Source organism: Pipistrellus kuhlii, unplaced genomic scaffold, assembly GCF_014108245.1.
Source record: "Pipistrellus kuhlii isolate mPipKuh1 unplaced genomic scaffold, mPipKuh1.p scaffold_m20_p_15, whole genome shotgun sequence".
In the NCBI taxonomy this organism is placed as follows: domain Eukaryota; kingdom Metazoa; phylum Chordata; class Mammalia; order Chiroptera; family Vespertilionidae; genus Pipistrellus; species Pipistrellus kuhlii.
The window spans coordinates 43,981,993-44,005,811 of NW_023425460.1; the positions used below are offsets into that span (position 1 = coordinate 43,981,993).

General features: G+C 52.3%; 1 protein-coding gene across 5 annotated transcripts in view; it reads right to left on the reverse strand.

The window, feature by feature from the left end:
• Positions 1–23,819, reverse strand: part of INPP5A (inositol polyphosphate-5-phosphatase A) — a 125,803-nt gene that overhangs the window by 36,117 nt on the left and 65,867 nt on the right. For all 5 annotated transcript variants that reach the window (XR_006741738.1, XM_036439275.2, XM_036439276.2 and 2 more), the window contains 4 exons: positions 14,939–15,002; positions 7,352–7,455; positions 2,356–2,408; positions 2,111–2,230 (listed from right to left, as the gene is read on the reverse strand). Coding sequence is in view for 4 of the 5 variants with exons in the window: in XM_036439275.2 (XP_036295168.1) it covers positions 2,111–2,230; positions 2,356–2,408; positions 7,352–7,455; positions 14,939–15,002 (341 nt within the window). In the remaining variant the exon portion in view is untranslated. The remainder of the gene's footprint in view (positions 1–2,110; positions 2,231–2,355; positions 2,409–7,351; positions 7,456–14,938; positions 15,003–23,819) is intronic.

Consider the following 23,819-nt stretch of genomic DNA (forward strand, 5'->3'; position numbering starts at 1 on the left):
TAACGGCAGTTTGGGGCAATGACACAGTTTAATGCCACACCCCACTGACAAGCTGACCACGGTCACCAAAGCAGACTGCTCACCGTGTGCCTCAGCCCCGCTCCATGGGAGGTCCCAGTGAGTCGTGCAGCCCCCAGGACCTGTCAGCCAGAGTCTGCACACAGCAGTTCCCCAACGAGGTCCTTGTTCCTGGCCATGGGCTCGCTGTCCCAGGCATGCAGCTCTCGGGGAGGCCAGCTTCAGTCACTGCGAGGAAACGCTCTCAGGGTGGCTCCCCTGTGCCTGATGTCACCACACACCCTGCCATCTTTGCCACCTCCTGAATCGCGACACTGTTCCATGCCAGCTCTGTCAGGTCAGTGCCCAGCGAGAACCTACTCCAGGCAGCGCAGGTTTTTGATTCCCTGGGGCCTCAGCAACACTAGAGCCTGCGTGGTGGGGGAGCTCCAGAGCCCGCTGGGTGAGAACAGGCAACAAAGGACTCATGGACGAGCTAGCCAAAGGATGTCATGCCCCAGCCCAGGGACACGGGAGCCCTGTCACAGGTGGCCCTGGGTCAGCACACGGACCAAGCAACGGGCCCCATGGCCCTGTGGCTGAGGTCCCAGCTCTGGAGGCAGGCGAGGAACTCAGATCTGGGCCTAGGTCTGCTCTGGCCCTTCCTCACCTCAGGTCACCCCACCTCCGAGCCCAGTCTGGACACACCTGGAGGCTGCATTAGGGGTTGAGGGGGCCGGCCCTGGGGGGGGCAGGACAACCAGATCCTGCATCCTGCACCCCTGCCTCCTCTGTGTGGGCCGAGCAGGTTGCAGCAGGGACCTGGCTGCTTGGATAGGGCGTGGGCCTCATCTCAGGGCCCTGGAGGTGAAGTACCACCCCCGTCACACATGGCAGCAAGGGACAGAACCCCACCCTCCAACCCCTGTGGAGGGTACATTCTGTTGAGAGGAACCCAGAAGGAAGGAACCTGCAGGGAGGGACCCCGGCCCACACTGGGAGGAAGCCCAGAGGGGACTCTGGTGCACGCAGGAGGGGTCAAAAGGTCAGGGTCCAGATGCAGTGCCAGAAAGAGGTTGGCTGGTGACACAGGGCCAAAGAGCAGGAGAGCTGCAGTCCTTCCTGCTCTGGCGTAAGCAGTGCGCACAGGGTGGAGTCCTGGAGAAACCTGGATCGCCAGGCAGAAAGGGGAGAGGACTGAGCTGTGGTAGCGGCTGTCCCAAGCCTGAGTGGATCTCTGACTGCCACCAGGATGGCGGGACGCTGGTGGGCGAGACTCGCTGAGGCCTGGGCAGGATGAGCAGCAGGAGACCAGCCCTGGGACGAGGCTTCGAGGCCTGTCTTAGAATCAAGAGGGACTCTGGTTCCCAAACCAAACCTAACCTAGCAATTGAGTCTGAGGGGACACCTTCTTCCCCAATGACACCCGTCAACTCGGATCCTGTGGAAGGTCACACAAGACAGCCAGAGACAGAGGAGGGCCCCACGAAGCCCAGGACCAGAGGGTCCTGAAAAACCACCTGCGAGAGGGAGTGAGGACAGGCTGCTGGGAGCTCCATCAGGAGGCAGGAGCAGCTTCCCTGCTCTGAAGACCCCTGGGCTGCACCCCTGCCCTCCCCAGAGGCGCAGGCCCAGGCTCTGGTGGGTGGACTGTGAGGGCAGAATGTGGAGGGAGGCGCTCAGTGGCTCGGCCTTGCTGAGCAGACTGTGCACAGCCTGGTGCTCAAGGGACCCAGCCCCCAAGCTCCAGGATTGGCAGTTGGGCGGAGTCACTGAGAGGCACCGCCTCCCGCTGGGGGAACCCAGAGCCAAGAAGTAATTCTCAGACTCCAAGGTGCCCCAGACGGCTTCTACTTCTGCCATCGCCCTGGTTCATTTTCTTAGCTCTCCCACAAAACTGAAGAGAAAGCATGAGGCCACCCACCCTAAGGCCGCCTGAGAGGGACTGCTGGCGCCTTGGGACAGGGGTTGGGATTTGTGCTGTTCAACGGGTCAACATTAGCAAGTTTCATATTTCTGGCAAACGGAAAAACAAGACTGAAAAGTAAGTGGCTTAAAAGAGCAAGCTTTACAGTCCTGGGCGGTGGGGTGGGGCCGCGCACACAGCACCTACCTGTCGAGCACATAGCCCAGGGCCTTGTGCCGGATGCCCGCGTACACGGAGGGGCTGGTCTCCCAAGCGACCAGATTGGAGGCGTCATGGAAAAGGTGGATGTTCACCAAGTCAAAGGCGCTGCAGAGACAGAGGAGGAGACTCAGAGACAAGGGCCTTGAGGGACGTTTGGCACACCACTTGTGCAAAACACGAAGGAGGGAACTCCATGAAGCAGAGACGAACAGTCAACACGAGGAACATACCAGTCCGCGACGCACCATCTTGTTCGAACAAAGCCTTTTCTTGACCATTTGCACTGAAAAATAAACAGGTCACAAGGTAAGCGGGAAAAGAGGAAGGAGGGAGACACTGCCTGCATCGGAGGCTACTCAGTCAGAGAACACGCTAACCGTTCAGCTCACAAGGGCTGAGACGCGCAGGCCCAGCGCGCACACACAGCTCAGTGTGCGGGTGAGCAGGCACAAACACGCACGGCCACCACCATCTGTTAAAACCCATCCCCAGCCCAGAGCTATTAGGGAACCAGGTGGGCCCCGGTCAAATGAGGGTGCGCTGCTGAGCCATGCACACCGGAGCAGCGTACCACAAAGACGTCCCAGACGCTGGTGCGTGGCCCTCAAAGGCCCCTCTGAGAGCCACCCCCTCGAGGCACCAACTCGGGCCTGGACCTGCCTTGGGAGAGCCGGCCATCAGAGGAGGGTGGCGAACACAGAAACACGCTCACCTCTGCTTCATTCTCCCTCCCTCCTGGTCACCTTGTTGGAGAAGCTGGGACAATGTCACTGGCGCCCACATTCCTCCCTTGTTGGTTCCTGACCTGGGAGGGTGGGGATGGGGGATGGGGCATGTGGGGGCGGGACCCACGTTGCCTTCCACAGCTGCTGTCAATCTCAGGTCAGAGACCCACGGGACTGGAACCTGTGTGGTCCACTCGTGCCTAGGCAGGGCAAGGAAGGGTGGATGCAGCTGTGATGACAGAAATAGGTGCCACTGCCCATGCGGGAGCCAGTGGTTACTCAGTCACAGCGTCGCTTCACAGCCTAAGCAGCTGGGAGAGGGGGGCTCCTGCCAGCACCCCTTACAAGCTCCCAGGAGACACGGGAGACCTTGCTGAGTCCTCAGCTCACAAACACCATGTTGAAACGTGTGACTGAGACTGTCCCGTTCCCTCTGATACTCCCAGCAGAGGCCCGGGGCCTGGTGCACAGTCACCTGGGTCAGCTGAGGGACAGAGCAGGGGGAAGAGGTGTGCCCCAGGGTCAGGCAATGGTGGGAGGCCAGGACTTGGTCTGTGTATGTGGGCCTGGGCTTGCAGGAACGAAGGTAATACATGGGAACCAAAGTCGGTGGTGATGAAGTGATCCCTGCGTGAGCGCGGGCCCAGACTGCAGTGACTGACCTCTTCATGTTCCAAATAACACAGTGCCTGGGCTCTCCTGCCACCCCACAGACCCTGCAGCTACTGTCCCACCGATTTCCTTACTTCCCCTGATGACCAAACTTCATACGCAACATCTAAACCCAGGCTCCCAATTCTGCCATGGCCAGCCCTCTGCCTAGAGCCCTCTCTTCAAGCCTAAATCATATGTCTCTTGGCTATGTTCTAGAATAGATGAACTAATAATCCCTCTGAGTCACCGATTTGACCACATCTACTTTAGAACCTTATTGTCAGTGACTGTGTAAGGTGCTGAAGCAGCGTCCGTGAGCACCACCCAGCCCCGCATGCCTGGTGGGCAGCAGCCTGTGCCCAGCCACTGACAGACCAGCGCCTGAAGCTCACACCAGCCACAGGAAGAGCACCACCATGCCCATTTTGCAGACCGGGAAACTGAGACTTGGAGGTTAAGAACCGTGCTCAACGTCACAGAGCAAGTGAGTGGGAGAAGCTGGAATCAGGAATTCCGTGGCTGGTGCTCTCACCCCTCCCCAGCCCAGGGCAGGAGTCAGCTGGGATGTGGGTGGGGACAGATCCATCTTCACCTGGTGGGGCCCATGTCTACTAGTGTCAGAGCGGAGACAGGGGCTTCTTTCCAGAATAGAACCACCACCTTGCTTGGTAGGGAGAGGGACCTTGACATGCACCCACTGACTGGCCCATCCTGGAGAGCCGCTAACTCACTTTCTACCCCAGGCCGCTCTTTCTGTCTCAGTGGGAAGGCAGGTCCTGGGATGTGCCAACTCAGCGGTGACTCTGCAAGGCTGTTCCTAACCACTGGCTCCTGCCCCCAGAGGCTCCAGCTGGCTGCCCCTCCACCTTCTTGCCCCTCCCCACCCTTCTCTGACTCTGGACCCAACTCTGGAATGTGGGGGCACCTCAAGGACATGGCCTCCAGCCTCCATCACTTCTCGGAATGGGAGTTGGTCTGGGGCCAGTCTGTGTGCTAATCTGGTCACTGGCCACCCTCTGAAATCCCATGGAGGTGATGGTGGCTGGGGACAGCAGCGGCTGGGGTGGACAGCACTGGCTGGGGTGATAAACTTGGAGGTTATCACCATGAAGTGAAAGCTACGTCATGCCCTGGCGGGGAGAGGGGGTCGCCATGTCGTTCACCTTACAATATTAAGTCTCTGCTCAGATCCCCTGTTAATAGGATTCCTTTAGGCAGCAGATGGATGGCAAATACAGGCGGTTTCATCTACTAAAAGACGGCATAAATCACCAGTGAGAAAGGGAGGCTGCGGGAAGGCTCTCGCCATACAGCCTCCCCATGAAAGGCCCGCTTCGGAGCATTAGCGAAATTAATTCATCTTTCATAAGAGCCAGGAGCGGGCCTGTGATCTATGGTAACAACCAATTTCTCACTACGGGCCAGAGGAAAAAAATGCCTCGGCCCTGATCGACTACACAAATCTGCTTTTTAAAAATGGTCTCACATTATCTGGAGTGCTGCTCCCAGAGGCAGCATCTGAAAGTCATGCTGAGCCAAAGCCGCCATAAATCAGCGGGAAAGTTTTGTGAGCTTTATATGCAGGGGCTGTAATTATTTGGAATTGCCTCCATCATGGTAATTACATTTAGATTATCCTTAAGTGATGGTAATAAAAGAAACGGAAATCTGTCTTAAACTAATTCCCTCCCCCAAAATGTGTGCAAATAAAGCGGGAAGACGGGCCTGAAGGCACAGAACAGGGAGGAGCAAGCGACAGCTGCCGCCACAGCGCATGCCTCGCACACCAGCCACACTGATGTGGCGCCCAGGTGCCCGGCCAGTACGAACCACCTTCCACTAAGACGCAGAGCCTATGGAAGCCGAAACACCTCAAAGTGCCTCGTCACTCACAGGTCCTTGGAGGTGCCGGCACTCTCAGTACAGTCACACCATCAGCCTGAGCTCCGGCCTCTACTCCCCGAGCCTGGGTGGCTCCCCTGGAGGAGCTGGGTTCCTGGGGAGGAGCCTTATTCCTGGGGGAAGCAGGGGGCAAAGGCCTCCCCAACACTGGCTGCAATCATTACCACACCAGCCCCCTGTCTAGCACTGCCCACAGCCATCACAGGATCACTCCGGCCAGCCCCGCTGCCCAGCCCCAGCACTGACCTGGGCGTGTCCAGCCCATGGGCACCCCTGGAGCCTGCCTCCCCTCCCAGGTCTCTGGGGAACCTCAGCCACCCTAGGTGGGGGGAGTGCCCCTCTGGGCTGGGACTGGACCCCAGGATAAGAACAGAAGAGCTAGGACGACCCAGGTCCCATCTCAGCCTCACATGGGCAGTGGTGCCATAACCAAGACAGAGAGGAGTGAGGGCTTCCCACTTGTGGGTGTTGGGTCAGGACCCTGGACACTGCCAAGCATGCCCAGCTCCTGGCTGAGCCCCAGCGGCCCTAGAGGCCCTAGCCAAGCTCATTCTCCTGCTGGGAGGAGGCTGAGGCCCCACCTGTGCCTCTGTGGCCCCTGGTCATCCTCAGGCAAGGGTCCCAGGCCCTGTCTGATTATCCGTCCAGTCTGGCCATGACCTACTGTCTCATTCCACACCCAACTTTGCTTACCTGGAGTCCAAAGCTGGGTGTGGAATGAGACAGGGCCTGGGAGTTTAGCAAAAATTGGGCCCTGAAACCAGCTTCTTGCCCCTTGACATCCCCAAGGGAACTGTGGTCCCACCTTCCTGACAGGACCCACCATGGCCAGCATTCATGGAGGATCCCAGGAGCCACAGCATTGGCTGTGCTCAGGGAAGGTCCAGAACGGAAGCTTCCAGAGCTTTTGGGCATGCCTTCCTCCAGCCTCAGGCGGCGCAGCCAGGCCGGGAGGCCAGGCCTCTGACACTGCGTCCTTGGCTTGGGACAATGGATGAGGAAGCCGTGCCTGGCGTGACAAGAGGGCCATCCTTTACGGAGGCAGCCACAATTCCTTCACTCCAGGCTCAGGTCATAAAACAAGTTAATAAAGTTGTGGCCTTGCTGAAGATCAGCTGGGAGCGCAGGCGGGGCATCTGCTGAGCAGCAGCAATCCTCACGCAGAAGGGACTGGAGGCAATCCTTCTTGAGGCTGAGCACACCTCTGTCAGGGAGGCGGGCGCCCAGGCCTCCATCTCTCCTGAAGGCTTCAATCAGCACCACATCCGGCCCCAGTTAATAGGAGATAAAGGACAGGTGACCAACTCTGGGTCAACACGTGAGGACACAGGATTAGGAGGCTCCAAAGTGCCGCTTATAATGTCGACTAAAGACACAGGATCCAAAATGGTGTGTGCAGTGCAATGCGCATAAAAATAACAAAGTGACACAACATGCCGTAAAATCCACAGGAAAGACATCAGCATTTTCTGACTGAGTCTGAGCTGTGGGAAGTAAATAATCCCACACTCTCCTTAACCTCTGATCTGTATGAAGCAGACACTGCCTGGGACCGGGAGGGCTCTCGGCCGTGTCTCTCTCAGGAACATGCCCCGTGTGTCACTGCCTGGCACACCATAGCTATGAAGGTCGAGTAGGTCATGGCCAGACTGAACCGATAATCATTTTCCTGCATCGCTGGGGATGGTTCCTCTCTCAGAAAATAGGGATTAGAAAATTCACCAGTTGTCAGAACAATGAACATTGCAGATTCTCTCAGCTCTTACCTAAGACAACCCATGAACCCATGCACACTTCAGATACTCCCAGAAAGAGAACATGAGGGCGTGGCAGCAGAGATGTGATCCCCACCATGATAGGAAGACCCCAAGTCCTAAATGCCCCTTCTCATGTGACCCTGGAAAGTAAGAGCTTTGGGAGAAAGCAGCAGGGGCTCCAGACGCACCTCGGGGAAGTAGTCCTGTGGGAACTTCTCTTTCTCCAGCATGGGCGTGCTCTCCAACGTGTCCGAGTAGATCTCTTTGCCAGTGACTTTTTTATACTTCTTAGCTGGAAAAGAGCAGATGAACAGTGTGAATAACCATGTCACTACATCCCATCCAACCAGCCACACTCTGGGTGGCCCCGTGTCCCACCCATGAGCCCTGTGGGGAGCAGGGAGTGATCAGGGGGACCAGACCGGGGGTACCAACCCAGCAGGCTAGCTGCTCTCGGGGACACTGTGACTCGTAAATCGCTGACCGGCCACCTGGAGTCTGACACTCCACTTCATTATCCACTAACACTCACAGCTGCAGACTTACCAGGGCTAATTGGCATCCTCCGTTAACACCGGGAGTATGTTTAAGAGGGCCGTGGAATTACCGTTCACTCATACCTTCATACAAATTTACTTAATAACACTGATTCCCTCCACATCCAGCCAACATCACTCATGTGCAAGGACGACGCGTTTTTATGTGAGATGGAGAGAGGAAGGCACAGAGACCAAGCTCCTAGCCGCCTGCCCGCCACCTCACTGGGCGAGATGTCCTGCCGGGCCACCCCCCCTGGGCTGTCCCCTGCAGACAGGGCTTGGCCTGGTTCTCTCATATCGGGACCTGGGCGCTTCTTTTCACGGATGGTAACCCCATGCCATAGGGGGGGGTCTGGTGAAGAAACATATGAATCTGTTCCTCAAAGTCTCAGGCCCGGGCTAGTGAAGGGATGCCCGCCTCCGCTCAGGATGCCCTGTAGAAAGTGCGGCTGCACGTGGGCCCACCGAGACCACCACATGCAGGCCCGCCACGACTGCAGCAGAGAGGCCTGTCGGTCCACACACATGCTCCTCTCTCTGGGAAGGCCCGATACAGCGGATGTCTCTGGGCTGTTAGGAGATCCCTGGAGGCCAACCATGACCAGGTCTGCTGTCCGAGTTCCTGAGGGTCATGCTCCGAGCCCCCCAAGCTGCTCTCATCTGTCGTTTCTGGAGCCCCATCCCGCCCATGGTCCCACTGATGTGGAGGAGCAGCAGGGATGAGGCAGGAGGCAGGGACTTGAGGCAGCATTCTGTGGAGCGTGAACCCAGGCAAGAGCAAGGCACTAGGGGTGGGGACTCCGAGGGGCCAAAGCAGGAGCCTGGGTGCAACCTATTCTAGATGCTCAGTGACTGAGGGAACTAAGAGCAGGGCAGGTGGAAGTGAGCTGCTCCCCAAGTGCTGGGCTGTGCCTGCTGTGTCCCTGGTTCCCCAAGGTCCTGCAGTGCATCGCCATCCCCTGGGAAGGCTTCCGAGGGAGATGGACCCAGTTAGCCAGAGGCAGGTACCTGGGGGCAGGTGGGCACAGGCCTGTGTGAGCAAACAAGGACCCGTCTATCATACCTATTTGCCCCTGGTATGCGCAGAAGGGCGTTTAATCACCAAAGCACTTACTGGAACCATCCATCTCTGCAGAAGGACAGCATTTACCACACATCAGCCCCACGCAGCCACCGTCATTCTGAGGAGGTTGAAGGGAGACCTGCCCAGGTAGCAGACACAGGAGTGGGGGCTAATGCCCCAGGGAGAACCGGTGTCCCACCAGCGATGTAGCAATTCTTACAGATTCTGCCTATGCTGTGGGCTCTCTGATCCACCTCCCCCCAGGGCCTTCCCATGGCTTTGACCTCCCAGTAGCCCTGAGAACATGGACACGGACACAGACATGGTACATGGAGATGGGACATGCGAGTGGACCCGGGCACAGGTCATAGGGATGCACACGAGTAAGGGCACGGGACACAAACACAGGACGTTGCCTGGGCCTCTTGGGACACGACGGGGGAACAGAGCCCCCAAGTGTGGCCACAGGGAGAGGCCAGGCAGAGAGCGGGGTTGATGGAAGAGCCAGATGGCGGGGAAGGAGGAAGGGGAACTCTGCCAGGGCGGGGAGAGGGCCTGTCCGAGAAATGAGCATGAGCACCAGCAGCAAGGATGGGAAACGGGAGACGGGTACAGGTAGGGCTGAACCTCGGCTGGTCTGGAGGACTGAGGGGCCTCGAAGCTCCAACCCTGGCAGCAGCTCTGCCCTCTGCCCAGATCTAAGGACAGTCACCTGCACAGTGACACAGCTGCTGCTGTCACGCTGGGAGGGCTGGCCACAGGGCTGTGGGACCTCGCTGACCTGGGTGGCACTGCGCACACCAGCACCAAACACATGCACGCCATTCCTCACCATGAGGAGCCCAGCCACACGCTGCTCTTTCCTGAGGCCCCTCGGTTAATAGCCAGGGCACAGCTCGCCTGTCTGGGGATAAGGAAGAACATTCTTTCTCTATGTCTGTTCAGGTGCAGGACTCCTGGCAAAGCTCCAGCCATCAAAGGAGCCACCAGGGCCGCCAGTCCATGCTGCAGGGGGCGGACGCCTGGGGGTGCCTGTTTGGTGGGCATCTGCCTAAGACTCAGTTTTGGAGGAACCCTGCACTGAACAGACTTCGAAAGACTATTGTGTTGTATTTAACCTTGGTCCGACAGCTTTGCTTATTAGTACACTTTTGTTGAGGTTGATTCCTTGGGGTTTTCTACAGAGATAATCATGTCATCTGAGACGAAGGCAATTTTTCCACTGTCCCTCCAACCAATAAGCCTTTTATTTCATTTTCCTGTCTTACTGCATTAGCTGAGATGCCAGGATGGTGTTGCAGAGCTCTGGTGAGAGGGGCCATCCTCACCTTGTTCCTGATCCGGGGGAAAGCACCTAGGTTCTCACTATTAAGTCTTACGTTAGCGGTAGGCTTTGTAGCTTTATCAAGTTGAAGAAAGTCCCCTCTATTCTTAGTTTGCTGAGAGTTTTTATTAAACATGGGTATTGAATTCTGTCAAATGCTTTCCCACGTCTATTAATATGATCATGTGACTTGTTAGCCTGCTGGTGTGGTAGATTACATTCATTTATTTCTGAATGTTGAACCAGTCTGGAATAAATATCAATTAGTTATTGTGTATAATTTTCTTATGTCTTGTTGGATTCTAGTTGCTAACTTGTGTTTAGAATTTCTACATTTTATATTCATGATAGATATTAGTCTGTAGTTTTCCTTTTTTGTATGTTTTTTATCTGGTTTTTGGTATTAGGGTAATGCTGGCCTCACAGAATGAGTTAGGAAGTATTTCCTTGCTTCTATTATCTGGAAGAGATTGTAGAAAATTGGTATGATTTCTTCTTTAAATGTTTGGTTGAATTCACTAGTGAAATCATCTGATCCTAATGCTTTCTTTTTAAAAGGTTACTAATTATTGATTCCATTTCTCTAATACATAAAGACCTGTTCAGATTATCTAGTCCTCTTTGTATGAGTTTTGGTAGAGTATATATTTAAAAGAACTGGTCCATTTAAGTTATCAAATTTATAGGCATAGACTTGTTCATAAGATACCTTTATTATCCTTTAATGTCTATAGGGTCAGTAGTGATGGCTCCTCTCTCCATTCTAATATTAGTAATTTGTCTTGTTTTCATTGGTTAGCTGGCTAGAGGTTTATCAATTTTATTGATCTTTTCAAAGAATCAACTTCTGGTTTTGTTGATTTTCTTTACTGAGCTCCTGTTTTCAATTTCATTGACTTATGCTCTAATGTTCATCATTTCTTACGCCTACTTTGGATTTAATTTGCTCTTCTTCTAGTTTCCTAAGGCAGAAGGTTAGCTTATTGATTCTACATCTTTTTTTGTCTTTTTTTAATATATGCACTTGCTGCTACCAATGCACTGCTTTCACTAAATCCTACAATTTTGGTAAGTTGTGCTTTCACTTTCATTTAGTTCAAAATATTTTTAAAATTTCTCTTAAGACTTCTTCTTTGACCCAGTATGTTATTTAGGAGTGAGATGTTTAATGTCCCACATATTTGGGGGTTAACCAGTTATCTTTCTGTTATTGATTTCTAGCTTAATTCCATTGTGGGCTGTGTTTCTCTTCTTTTAAATTTGTTGAGGTGTGTTTTACAGACTAGAATGTGGTCTGTCTTGGTGAGTATTCCGGCTGACTTGAGAAAAATGCATTCTGTTGTTGTTGAACGGATTATTCTATAAATGTCCATTAGACCAGGTGATTGATGGTACTGCTGAGTTCAACTCTGTCTTCACCGATGGCTTGCTTGCTGGGCTGTCCATCTGTGAATGAGGGGTGTTCCAGTCTCCAGCTATGAGAGTGGACCCATCTGGTTCTTGTTGTAGTTCTACCAGTTTTTGCTTCATGCATCTGATGCTCTGTTGTTAGGTGTATACACATTCAGGATTATCATGTCTTTTTGGAGAATTAATCCCTTGACCATGATGTAAAGCCCCACTTTATCCCTGATAACTTTCTGTGCTCTGAAGTCTGTCTGTCTGAAGTTCATATTACTACTCTGCTTTCTTTTCACTAAGTGTGTTAGAGTATTTTTTTTCTAGCCTTCCTTTACTTTTATCTATCTATCTATCTATCTATCTATCTATCTATCTATAAGTGGGTTTCTAGTAGACAATAGTTGGATCTTGTTCTTTTTTTTTTTTAATCACTCTGACAATGTCTTTTTAATTGATGTATGTAGACCATTCACATTTAAAGTAATTATTGATATAGTTGAACTCATACCTTCCATATTTATAGCTTTTCTATTTATGGCCTTTATTCTTTGTTTCTTTTTGTCTTCCACTCTTTTTCTGCCTTCTCTGGTTAAATTAAACATTTTATATGTTCCAACTTTTTTCTTCTTTTACTCTATCAGTTATATATATTTTTTCTAAATTTAATTTTATTTGGAGACTGTTAAGGTGTCAGGATTCAGAAGCCACATGAATGCATATCAATGCCTTTTATTAAGGCACGTGAACATCCACACCCTCAAATAGGGAGGGTTGACAGACAAATTCAGTCAATCCTGTTGCTTGATGAAGATTTTAAAGCTGAGCAGAGTATATTTACTGTTGTGTCCACTTGGGAGTGTTGGAGGCTGAGTAAGTATATACGTATCTGTAAAAGGCTCCTGTAGCTAATTTGGCTATGCTCATTTTACTGCAGGAACACTTCTTATAGAAGGAACTTGAGGGTGGCAGGGAGGTTGGAAGAGGATGGTGGCTGGGAGACTCTCCCTGAAGTAGTATTTGTACAACCAACACAGTGCACTTATATACATCATGCGTTTATGGACACTGTTGTAGGTAATGTGTGCTGAAGCTTCTCATGCTGCCTTCCCTTGATACAGCACTGTTCAGGGAAAGTGCAGTCTTGGAGTGATAGCAAATGAACAACTGGTATTCAGTGAATTCTCACCCATGTGCTATCTTGCTGCCTGTCTGTATCCGTATGTGCATATAAAGCCATGGTGTATGGAGACAGATTCAGGTATGAACTTTAGCTCTTTGACTTATAAATTTGGTAATATTTTGTGAGTGAAACAAAATACTTACTAGGCACCAATAACTAGGCAGCACTGGAGGTGGGTGTGTGTGTGAAAACGTACTGGTTTCATCGAGTTCATGCTTTTAGAGGGACTGAATTACATTAAGATTCCCTCATTGATGATGAAATAAGGTAATAGTGATTATCTTACAGGGTTCTTTTGAAGATGAAAAAAGATATTTTCAAAATAACATGTTCAGGACCTATCCTGAGGCGAATTCTCAGTGAATATTAATTGTCGTGCCCATAAGAGTGGCAGGAATTCAGGGAGGGGCAAGACTCCTGTGGACTGAAAAAAAATCAATGAAGGTGTAAGGATGAGATAAACTTAATCAGGCACCGAGGATAAAATTTAATGTTTGGAGTGGGGGGAACCAGCACCTCTTAAAGAAAGGCCAGATGCTGACTTAAGGCAGAATGTGTCTGTAGAATAATGAGATGCCATCTCAGGTGGAGGTGTATTGGAACAGCTATTGGGCCAGACAAGATTAGGCTGGATTTTGGGGGTCTCCGAGAGCTGGTCAGACTGTTCAAAAACAATTATGGTGTTCAGAGCAAAAGGTTGGCATGGTAAAAGTAGTCTTATAAACATTGGTTCAATGGCAGAGGATATTAGGAGAGATAAATGGTGATGGCAGGAGACTAGACTTGGGGTGGTGAACACACAGTACAGTGCACAGATTACATGCTGTGGAATTGTGCACCTATATTTCATTAAAGACATTTTAGTGATTGTCAAAGAGTTTGCAATAATCATCTACAATGAATACAAGTCCATTTTCAAATAACACTATACATCTTCACAAACAGTGCGGGGTCTTTATAACCAGTCATCCAATTCCTCCCCCCAGCCCTTATAATATTTCTATCATTCACTTCACTTATCCAATAGCTATTGTCACTCAATACATTGTTGCTATAATACTTAGAACAAAAGTTATCTGTTAGATTAGTACAAAATAAAAAATAAGGTACTTTATTTTATCTTCATTTATTCCTTCTCGTATACTTCCTGACTGATCGGATTCGGTAGTAAAATATGTATGCAAATGATTACTTAACAAAAGGACCAGTTCAACAGGTCGGTACATGTTCAAGCCGGTGGTGCAGGTGACCAGCATCACCCCCTCTGCTGCCAGCCCCACCGGGACCTCCTCACCACTCCCCTGTTGATAACAGGATACCCTGGTGCCAGTGCCCATGAAGACTGTAGTCAGAGGCAAGGTCACTGTGGGAAGTTAGATGCTCATTTAAAAGCCTGCAGAGGCTCCTCAGGCGGCAGGGCCAGCGAAGCCCGGCTGGCCGAGTCCTGCTCTCAGCCGGACCAGAGCACTGTTCGCACCGTTAGGAGACTGCTCTCCGTTTCCTAAGGGGTAATCTGTCTCCCAAATGAGCAAAGATAATGAATCGGAGACACTGACATAATTAGTGGCTCTCCACAGTTATTACAACTTTAATGACATTTCAAATGAACGTGACCTGGCTCGCTAACCTAAATGGAGCGCTGCAGAATTTACACAGAACCTGAGGATGAAACACTGAGTGGAAGACAAAGGGACCAATATGCCCAATGGAACGGGCGATACTGAAAGTTGTCAGATCTGGGGTAACGGCCTCCGGTGCCCCAAGGCACAGTGACAAGCCTGTGACGTCAGAGGCAGCTCAGGGAGAATCTTCCCAGCACAGCCAGGTGGTGCCTGCCCAGTCAACATGGGACCACGTTTCCCACTTGGCCACAAACAGGCTCTCACTCATCATTTTGGCATAAGCCATCGTCTCGTTCTGTTTCCACTTTGCACATCTTATAGGGGAACAGATGCAGACGGAGCCTTTCCCTTCTCCTCGGGCTCTACTGGAGTTGAGGCATCGTGGCTTGCCAAGCCCTGCCCTGGGAGCAGAGGGGTGGCAAGGTGGGCGAGGGGGTGAGCTGGCTGGGCTAGGGGGATGCAGGCCAGCTGTCCTGATTTTAGTGCAGCCAGAAAGCCAGGTTTCATATGAGATCCTGGTTAGTGACTACCAGTAAGTGACATAACCGAGACCACCCAGTCCACAGGGACACCGGGCAGGGGGTGGGAAGTCTGCTGAGACGGGAAACCCCAGAAGAATTCTAGACAATTGACATCAGAGTCTTACCTTTGAAGTCAAACTGGTAGATGTTTTTTAAGGATTCGTGAAGAAAATAAAAGCTTCCTAGAGCCTGTGGAGCAAAAGAGAGATCAGGTGAGAGACCTGCCGGCGGATATTTCTAACACAGCCCAGAGCGACGAACAAAATGCTCTCAACTAGAATTAAAGGTGCGCTCCTTGCAACTGAGTCACACCATGGAGATCTGTGACTCGATCACCAGGAGCCCCGGCCCAGGAGCCAGCTGCCAGCGGCATTTCCTCCACAGAGGGGCCATCAGGTATCTCACTTCTGCCCCACCATGTAGACAGACAGGGGGACACGCAGCCTGTGGGCCAGGGAAGCAGCAAGAGGCTGTGCCCATGCCACCTCATGGCCTGTCACCATCGCCCTTCCGCAGGCTCTCTGAATTTGCTCCGGGCAGAACGCACTTAGGAACAGTGTAAGTAAATAAACGTCACTGCGAACATTTAAACCAGTACCTCATTGAATGTGATACAGCTGATATAGAATCATGAAGTTTACAAGAAATAAATGGAAAATACATTGCCAACGCAGGTATGGAAACTGTAATTCATAGAGTCGGAAAATCCATAATTAGCTGTAATGAATATTTAAAGTCAAAGTTCAGCTAACTTTCCCAATGTTTAACCTACTCTATCAATACGGTTCAGGGCCCTCATTTATCACGGTCACGACAACGTCTGCATAGCAATGCGCCCGGGCCTGCTCTCCGGGTCCTCCGGCCACAGGGCCTGTCAACACCGTGTTTGACGCATCTGAGAATATTGACTCCTTGCCTGTTTTGCTAAAAACAATTAAAATACTTTTTTACATATTTATAAACCTGACTGTCAAGAGTGCTTATGAATTCCCCATTAAGCGCATTGCAGTCCGGTCATTGCAGGCAGGAGCCCTCCGCCCTCCTCCGTGGTACAACCTCGCAGGGCATCGATAGTGGAGAAGTCTGCATCGCCCACAGCACTGAGCCCCTTGGAGCTCTGGGAGGCTGGGTGAGGACCAGAAACAGAACTGGGCAGCCGCACAGGAGGTGCCAGCTCCGTATGAACATGGAACGTGGCAGGGGCCTGTCTCTGAGACGGCTATGGCCTGGAGCCCCACCTAGCTGGGCATGGGCAGGAATTAGTGCCCATGGCAGATGAAACCTGCTCCTCTGGTGAAAACAAGTGTTGGCAAAGCAACTCAGCCAGTGCTGGCCTCTATGACAGCCTGCTCCTGTGATGAGCGGTCACACCCCGACCCCCGTTTCCTTTTGCAGTGGAGCCCTGAGAGCAGAAGCGGGCTCTACAAACACAGCCGACTGGGACGAGGTGCAGAGTGCTCTGCATCCTGGGACAGAAAGCGACAGGCAGTGCAGAGCACCGGCTGGCGGGGTCCCCACCTCCCTGACGAGGCCACTGCATGAAGGCGTGGGGCCAGGACAGAACGCAGCTCCTCGTCAGAAACGCCTCCATCACTCTTTATTTGCAAACAGATCCAACGCCCAGTGATCGATCATTTCCGCAATTGGGTTGGCAGCCAAAGTACATACTATTAACCTGCGGCCTCCCATCCGGCTCACTTGTTCCTGAGACAGAATTCCTGACACTCAAATCAAGTCGACTTAGCAGTAAAGGGCACATGGGAACACACTTCTTCTCCAGATACCAAAAAGCAGGAAAAAACAGAAGGGCTTCTCACATATGAGCCAAAGGTGGGAAAGGCCGCTTTCACCTGCGCCTCGAACGTCCTTGTGAAAATGTCACCGCTGCCCTGGTCAGTGTGGCTCAGTCGGTTGGGTGTCGCCGTCCCATGAACCAGGAGGTCACGGTTAAATTCCAGGTACGGGCACATGCCTGAGTTGTGGGCTTGATCCCCAGTAGAAGGTGTGCAGGAGACAGTCAATTGATGTTTCTCTTTCACATGGATGATTCTCTCTCTCCCTCTCCCTTCCCCTTTCTCTGAAATCAATAAAAACATATAAAAATAAAAATATTGCCACTGCGCATTCCCAAGAGCACCAGGTCTGAGCTCCCAGGAGCCTGCAGAGCATGGCAGAAGGGAGCATTCCCCCTAAAGTCACAGGAACAGGCCACCTTCCGTCCCTCCTGAGGGACCCGGGCCTGGCGTCCCCTGTGAAGCCAACTGCATCGCAGGCTGTGCGTCTGACAGCACACCAGCTGTGAATCTCCTTCCCACACTAGTCTTCGCTGGGAGACGGGAGAAATGCTATGACATTCAGGCTCACGTGATCTAAGAGCGCTGAGGACTCAGGACAGGGAGAGGGGGTGCATCCCATGAACCTCCATCCCACGATTTCACAGCTAGTTTATGCCCAGGTAGGACTTGTGCGAACACACACATTCGCACACAGTGCTTGCTCTCAGGGAAGTGGGGACTCTGAGGAGATATGCTCCAACCAATTTAGCCACCAGCCAGGGCTGTAACTTTAGTTTTTTAAATGCTACATAATAATACAACATACCAAAATACTGTCATTTATTTATCTAGTCTTCTGTGGGGCATGAAAACTGCTACCAATGTGTTTGCTATTACAACCGAGGCTACAGAGAATATCTTCACATGCATGGTGTCCTTGGACACACATGTGCACAATGACAATGACACACTGAGTTTGCTTGGGGTCCCTAACAAAGCCTACTCCCACCCCTTTCTTGTGGTCCCATCCCTCGTCTTCCAGGTAACACTCTCACATGCACAGCGCCTCCTGAAGGCCGCCTCTTAGGCCCGGGGCAGCAATCCCATGTGGATGTCTCTCTCACAAGGAGTCCAGTCCCTCCCCCGCCCAGCAGGACATTCCTGCTCCCCCTGCAAACAGTACATCTCTCTATTCCTCCAGCTGCTTCCTCCACCATGTCCCTCCCAACACCCTCTACATCTCTGACCTTCTACATCTCTGCACACTACTGCCCCCTCAGCCTCTTATTCACCAGATGCCAAGGTGACCTTTTAAAAAACTAAAGTCTGATTCTGCCAATCTTCTGCTTCCAGTGACCTCCGGCACAAGCCTGCTCACCCAGGTCCTTCATACCCACCCCCAGCTCACAAAGTCAATTTCGGCCGTCATTAGGGTATTTCCCTGCTTTGCCTTGCCAACTTTCAACATTTTCTCACATGACCCCCTCTCCCGTGCCATGTAGGTCTTCCTGGAAACGCTGCATCCTCCCAGCAGCCCTCCCTGACTGCTCTGTGGGCAGAGCCTCAGCAGCCGCAGGCACAGTCTCTGTCCTTGTGCAGTGCTGCCCACTCTGGCTGTGAGCTTCTTTCCTTCCTACCACCTGTCTCCTTTTCTGGGAGGGAAGGGAGGCTCCTCGAGGATGGTCTTGTCGCCTCTGAGTGCCCAGCACAATGCTTGGTGCCCAGCAGGAGTTTAAAGAGTCCTGGTTCAATGACAGAGGTATGGAGATGCAGGACACCCGCAGGAGTGGCTGGCTAAGCTGCTCAGGAGCTAATGTGCAGGACTGTCTACTCAGGGTTTAAAGGGCAACACAACGCATCGCCTTCTTCCAAGAAGCTGAACACGACTGCAAAAAATCAGACTTTTACCAAGAGGAGGACCAACTCTCTCACGAAGAGTAAAAGACTGCAGAGTCCCAAGACTCCTGGTTTTAATAAAATTTAATAGATTGAGTAATAAATCATAGCTAAGTTACTATCACTTTCATTAGATTATAACAATAATAAATGAAACAAAGCTTTTGTTTAAATCAATGCAGCGCTTCATTGATCTCTCCCTGTGTAATAAACTCACGGGCGGCCGGTCTAATGGGATGAGGCGGCATGCCTGCCCATCTCGCCCAGCCTTCTCCAGAAAGGCAGCGTGCGCGAGAGGTCACATTTAGCATGTCACTGTCGCGAGGCTGAGCCACCTCTCCGAGCAGCTTTGTCACCATCGAAAATGAGAGCTGACTTCTTTACAAAGTACTGACTTTCCAATTTCAGCTTCTGGGCTCAACGTGAAATGACGGCATAAAGGTGTGCCCCCGTCTGACCCTCACTGCCCGGCCCTCTCCAGGCTGGCTGCCTGCTTGAGAGATGCACGTATAATTTCATTTTGTCTCCCGTCCAACAGCCAACATCAGAAGTTAATTAAATTGGTTGTCCATTGTGTTCATCTACTTACAAAGTTAATGATATCTGTTCCTGAATTAAAGAGCATTTTATACAGCGCGCACCAGGGGAGCTGGCATGCGTACACCGGGGTGCTGAACTCTGTCACAGCCCTGTTGTAGTGTCCCCAATTAGGCAGCCCAGCAAGGGGCCGGCAGAACACAGCCATCATGACAGGGAGGGTAAACACTCCAAGCAACAGCCACTTAATGTCCCGCGTGGCCCACGATAAATCCAACAGATGAATGTGCCTGTTAACGTTTCATATCGCGGCGGCGAGGAACAGCCCTGGGGGGCGAGCGGCCTTTACAGACGGGCTGCTGGGAAGGGGTGCCCCGGAGGGTGCTGATGGCCACACGATGGGTGACGCCAGATTCGCAAACTGCAGGGGACACTCGCAACGCACCGTGTCTGGGGTGAGGCCACGCACTGGCTCAGGCACAGCCTTGCTGAGAACTGGCTCCCTCGTTCACAAACGGTCTGTGACATCCACTCCCGCTGCCCGGGCAGGCGGCCGGAAGTCTCGCTGAATGAACGGCCCAAAGCGAGATGGCGTGATGCGAGGGACGACGGGTGCTTCACACGAAGGGTCAGCTTCTGAACACGGGCAATGTCCACAGGATGCCCTGAAGAAGGACCGAGAGCTCGGGGAGGCACCGAGGGCCAGGGTTTCGCTGGGCCAGCAGGAAGTGGGTGCGGCCATCGCTGGGACTGAGGGTGGTGGAAGAAAGCATCCGGCTTTGGACACAATGAGGTTGCAATGGCTGTAAACTCCGCAGAGAGACATCGAAGGCCGCTGGACGTGTGGGACTGGTGTCCAGGACAGAGGTCTGGGTGCAGCTGTAAATGGGTCTTCTCACTGAGGGCTGACTAGAGCCAGAGAAAGGGCAGGCCAGGGACTGGCCCCAGGACTGCCGTTGGGGAGTGATTGGGAACAGGAGAAGACCCTATAGTGTAGGGGTGTCGAACTCAATCAGAGAAGGGGCCAAAATCTAAAATCCAGCCTAAATCACGGGCCGAATGGTTTACTGAACAGTCATAAACTGTCATTGTGATGGAAACGCAGTGGAGTGCAGTGATGACAGCACGGTGCGGGCCACATTGCAAGGCCTGGCGGGACGGATTTGGCCCGCGGGCCTTGTGTTTGACACGTGCTATAGAGAGACTGCCAAAGTGGCCAGTGTGGACGTGGATGGTCAGTGTGGAGATGGGTGGCCAGTGTGGACACCGGATGCTCAGTGGAGACACAGGGCAGTCAGTGGGCCAAGGTGCAGTCAAGAGAAGGACGAATCCAGGGGCACGTGGTGTCTTAAGGGTGAGTGAGGGGGAGGAAGTGGCCATGGGCCCTGATCTGCTGGTACATCAAAGGCATGGTACATCAAAGTCCACACTCCAGAGGCCAGTGGTGCTGTGAGCACACCCAAATGGTAGGTTCAGAGAAACTCTGGCAGGGAAGTCCCAGCTCCCTCAGTGGCTGTAGAGATGGCAGCCGCTACTCCTCCCCGGAGAACTGCTGTGTGTAAGGAACGAAGGTGCCTGAGAGAGTGGTGCGTCCACACTGAGAGTAAGAAGCAGGCGCAGGGGCACGGAGGCCCCTATAGTTCTGCCCTTCCTCCAGGGCCGGGGCGGGGCTGCCGAGAGGACGTGGCCCAGGCACTCACCATCCGGGAGCCACCGCCATGGAGACGGACGGGGTTGTCAGTCTGGACCCTCCCAGCTCTTTCCCCACACGTCCTCTCCCAGGTCCGTTCCCACACGTACTGTCCGGCTAGTGTTCAACACGTGGTCCTGGACTTTCCAACAGGAAAATCCCACTACCTTTGCCTGATTGAACAGACTTCATGAGCTGGGAGAGGAATCGGCTCCCTGCGCCCGTGTCATTGGGCAGGGGGCTGAGTGCGCAGAGGAGCCCACCACACACAGGGCTCATTCATGTGCCCAGCACCCGGCCAGGCGACAAGAAGAAATGGCGTAGACCTAGCTGCCCTCTGCAAGCACCCAAGTTACTTTTCAGTCTGCACCACCCTGGCATTTTCCTCTCAAAATGAGATTCGCTTGTAATATGCATGTGAACATTGGTCTTTCCCATAACACAGACTTTGCACACAGAAAGTTTCAGTGGCGGGCAAGAAATATGTCAGTCTTAAAATAACAACTAGTTTAAATTATGAAATTTACTGTCATGTTTCCATGTCTAAATGATTACAAAAGTAAATCAATAAACGTTTATGCCAATTAAATTATGTGGAGAGTTTGTATCATAATTAAAGCAGCTCTGACTTTTATCTTTTGTCTTCCAAAAATCATTAGCTTTTCAATTACAATTCCGTTCCTACAGATGGTCGGGAGAAGCAGGCTATGAGCATTATGTAGAGGCTAATTAGAGTGAATGCACTTTAAGAGATGACAACACTCAGCACAAGCTGTTTACAAAATACCTGCTGCCCTTCGGAGAGCTCGGGGCACAGAAAATGCTGCCCAAAAGGCTTAATTGATTTTTAAATTGCAATTAGATTGGGAAACTGCCATTTACTTCTATTTCAAGTAACTGAGCTCAGTCCCTTTGCACAGACATGCCAGCACAGCAGCTTTCTCCCAGAGGCTCAGCCTCCTCCTTCCAACGCAGAGGCGGGAGCCTCCGTGTCCACCACCTCTGATCGCCTCTCAGCAAGAGCCCTGACTCACCATTAGCACCGCATATCCCTGAGGCCCCAGCCGGCAGGAGGCAGACGCTGGAGGAGGCTGCGCTGTGCCCACAGCCCCATCATCTGAAGAAAACACCTCCTGGTCCTCACCTCTCTTCTGGGGCCAAATCACGAACAGCCCTCCGGGAAGAGCTACGGCACTGATGGCCTGGACATAAACCAGAGCCCGTGAATGGCACTGAGGAGTGACACCTGTCAATCACCCTCTGGGCAGCCCTCCCCGCTTAGACACCGCTGCCTAACCACATGGAATCATGTTCCTTAAAAAGGAAAAGAAGACGGATCGGTGTTTCTGCAGGACCACGGAGAAGGGAGGCAGGGGGTCGAGGTGTTTCCCACAAAAAGGGGGATGCTGACATGCTGCTTGCTGGTGGGAACCAGGGACCGCGAGCATCCTGTCCCCGCTGCTCACAGAGTGTGCCGGCGGGAATGGCAAGCCAGGATGCAGCGGAGAAGGCTGACAAGTGGGTGGATGCTGGCGGGAGGAGGACAGGGCTGGGTGTGGCGAGGGGACATGGGGGCGCCAGGCCGGGGCTGCACAGAAGATGGTGGGAATGCCTGGGCGCTGCACCAGGCTTCAGGCAGAGGAGAAGGCATGTGGGGGGAAAGGTGTGTAGTGGGATTGAGGTCCATTGTCCCCAGGACCCAGCAGGGGCCAGAGCTTCGGGAGGGGAAGGATGTGGGGCTGAGAAGGGCTGGAAAGGGACAGGCAGAGCCGCTTGGCGAGGCTGGAGAGGGACAGAGGACACCAGTGCTGGGCTGTGCGGGCGGGAAGAGACGGGGCCTGTGTGTGGGGGCAGAACCTCCTGCGTGGAGACCTGCCATGTCCACGTGTAACTAAGTGTGATGCAGCCACAAAGTCAGTCTGCAACAGGCAGCATGCCATGTGTGGAATGACGTCTGGCGACGAACAGTGCAGGGGAGGCGGGAGCTGGGGTCCACAGGAAATAATAAAATGCCAATGTGCAAAAACGCGCGATTATAGCAGAGAGAGCACATGGTAGAACAGAGCCGCTCGAGAACTCAAGGTCAAAGACTCAGGCACTGACTCCCAACATCTCCACACACAGCTTCTGCACACATGACTCCTCCAGGTGCCTGGAGGAGTGTCCTCACTCCCAGGCCGGAGAGCCCTCCCGAGGTCAGCCCCCCACTGTCATGCCTACTAGGTACCCGCATGTGGTCACACTAATGACACTAACGAATTTGCAAGCACAGGAGAGAAGCCAGCCCACAGCTCTCAAGGCAGAGGCTGAGCAGACCAAGCAGGAGTGTCCCTGGAGGTGTCCTCATGGGACCCAGATTGCTCCCTCTAGTTTAAGCCAGTCTCAGGGTCCCCAGTGAAGAGTAAAATGTGCAGGCGGCAGAGCCCAGGTGTCTGTGCCTATGGCTCCCAGCTCTAAGACAGCACAAAGCCAGCCCAATAAACGTCAGAGCTTGGCATTTTTTAAAATATTTTTTTTTTTTTACAGAATAAGGTCGCAGGCACAACAAAACCAAACGTGCTATCATCAGGGATGAAGGTGACTGAGCTACTCAGAGTGAGTGAAGTGGACATCAAGCTTAAGTCCCATTGAGGAGAAATGTGACGCCTCTGACACTCCTGTGCAAACCATGTCCGCGTGGGGAGAAACAGCAGCGTCTCATTCCCTGATCAGCTTTAATTAAATCTCTAGCCCGTTGTTTAAAGTCAAGCCATTATGGACAGGGATCAAGAATTTCATCATTCCCCACTGAGCCATAAAATCCATCACCTACGCTTTTATTACGTAACCTCTAAAGAGCGAAGCTCAAAGACCTGAGGTGTCTGACAGCGGCCAAAAAAAAAAAAAAAAAAAAAAAAAAGCCCATCAAATGGGCTTCTTCTGAGAAAAAAAAAAAAAAAAAAAAAAAAAAGGCTTCAATTCCATCTTCTCCCCAGCTGGCAGCATCTGCAGTTACAGGGTGTAGCTTTGCATAATGATCTCAAGAAAACAGAACAAACAGAAAAGACAGGCAGAGGATCATTACTTCAGGGCAAAATGTGAGACTCACGTTATTTTGTTAAAATAAAA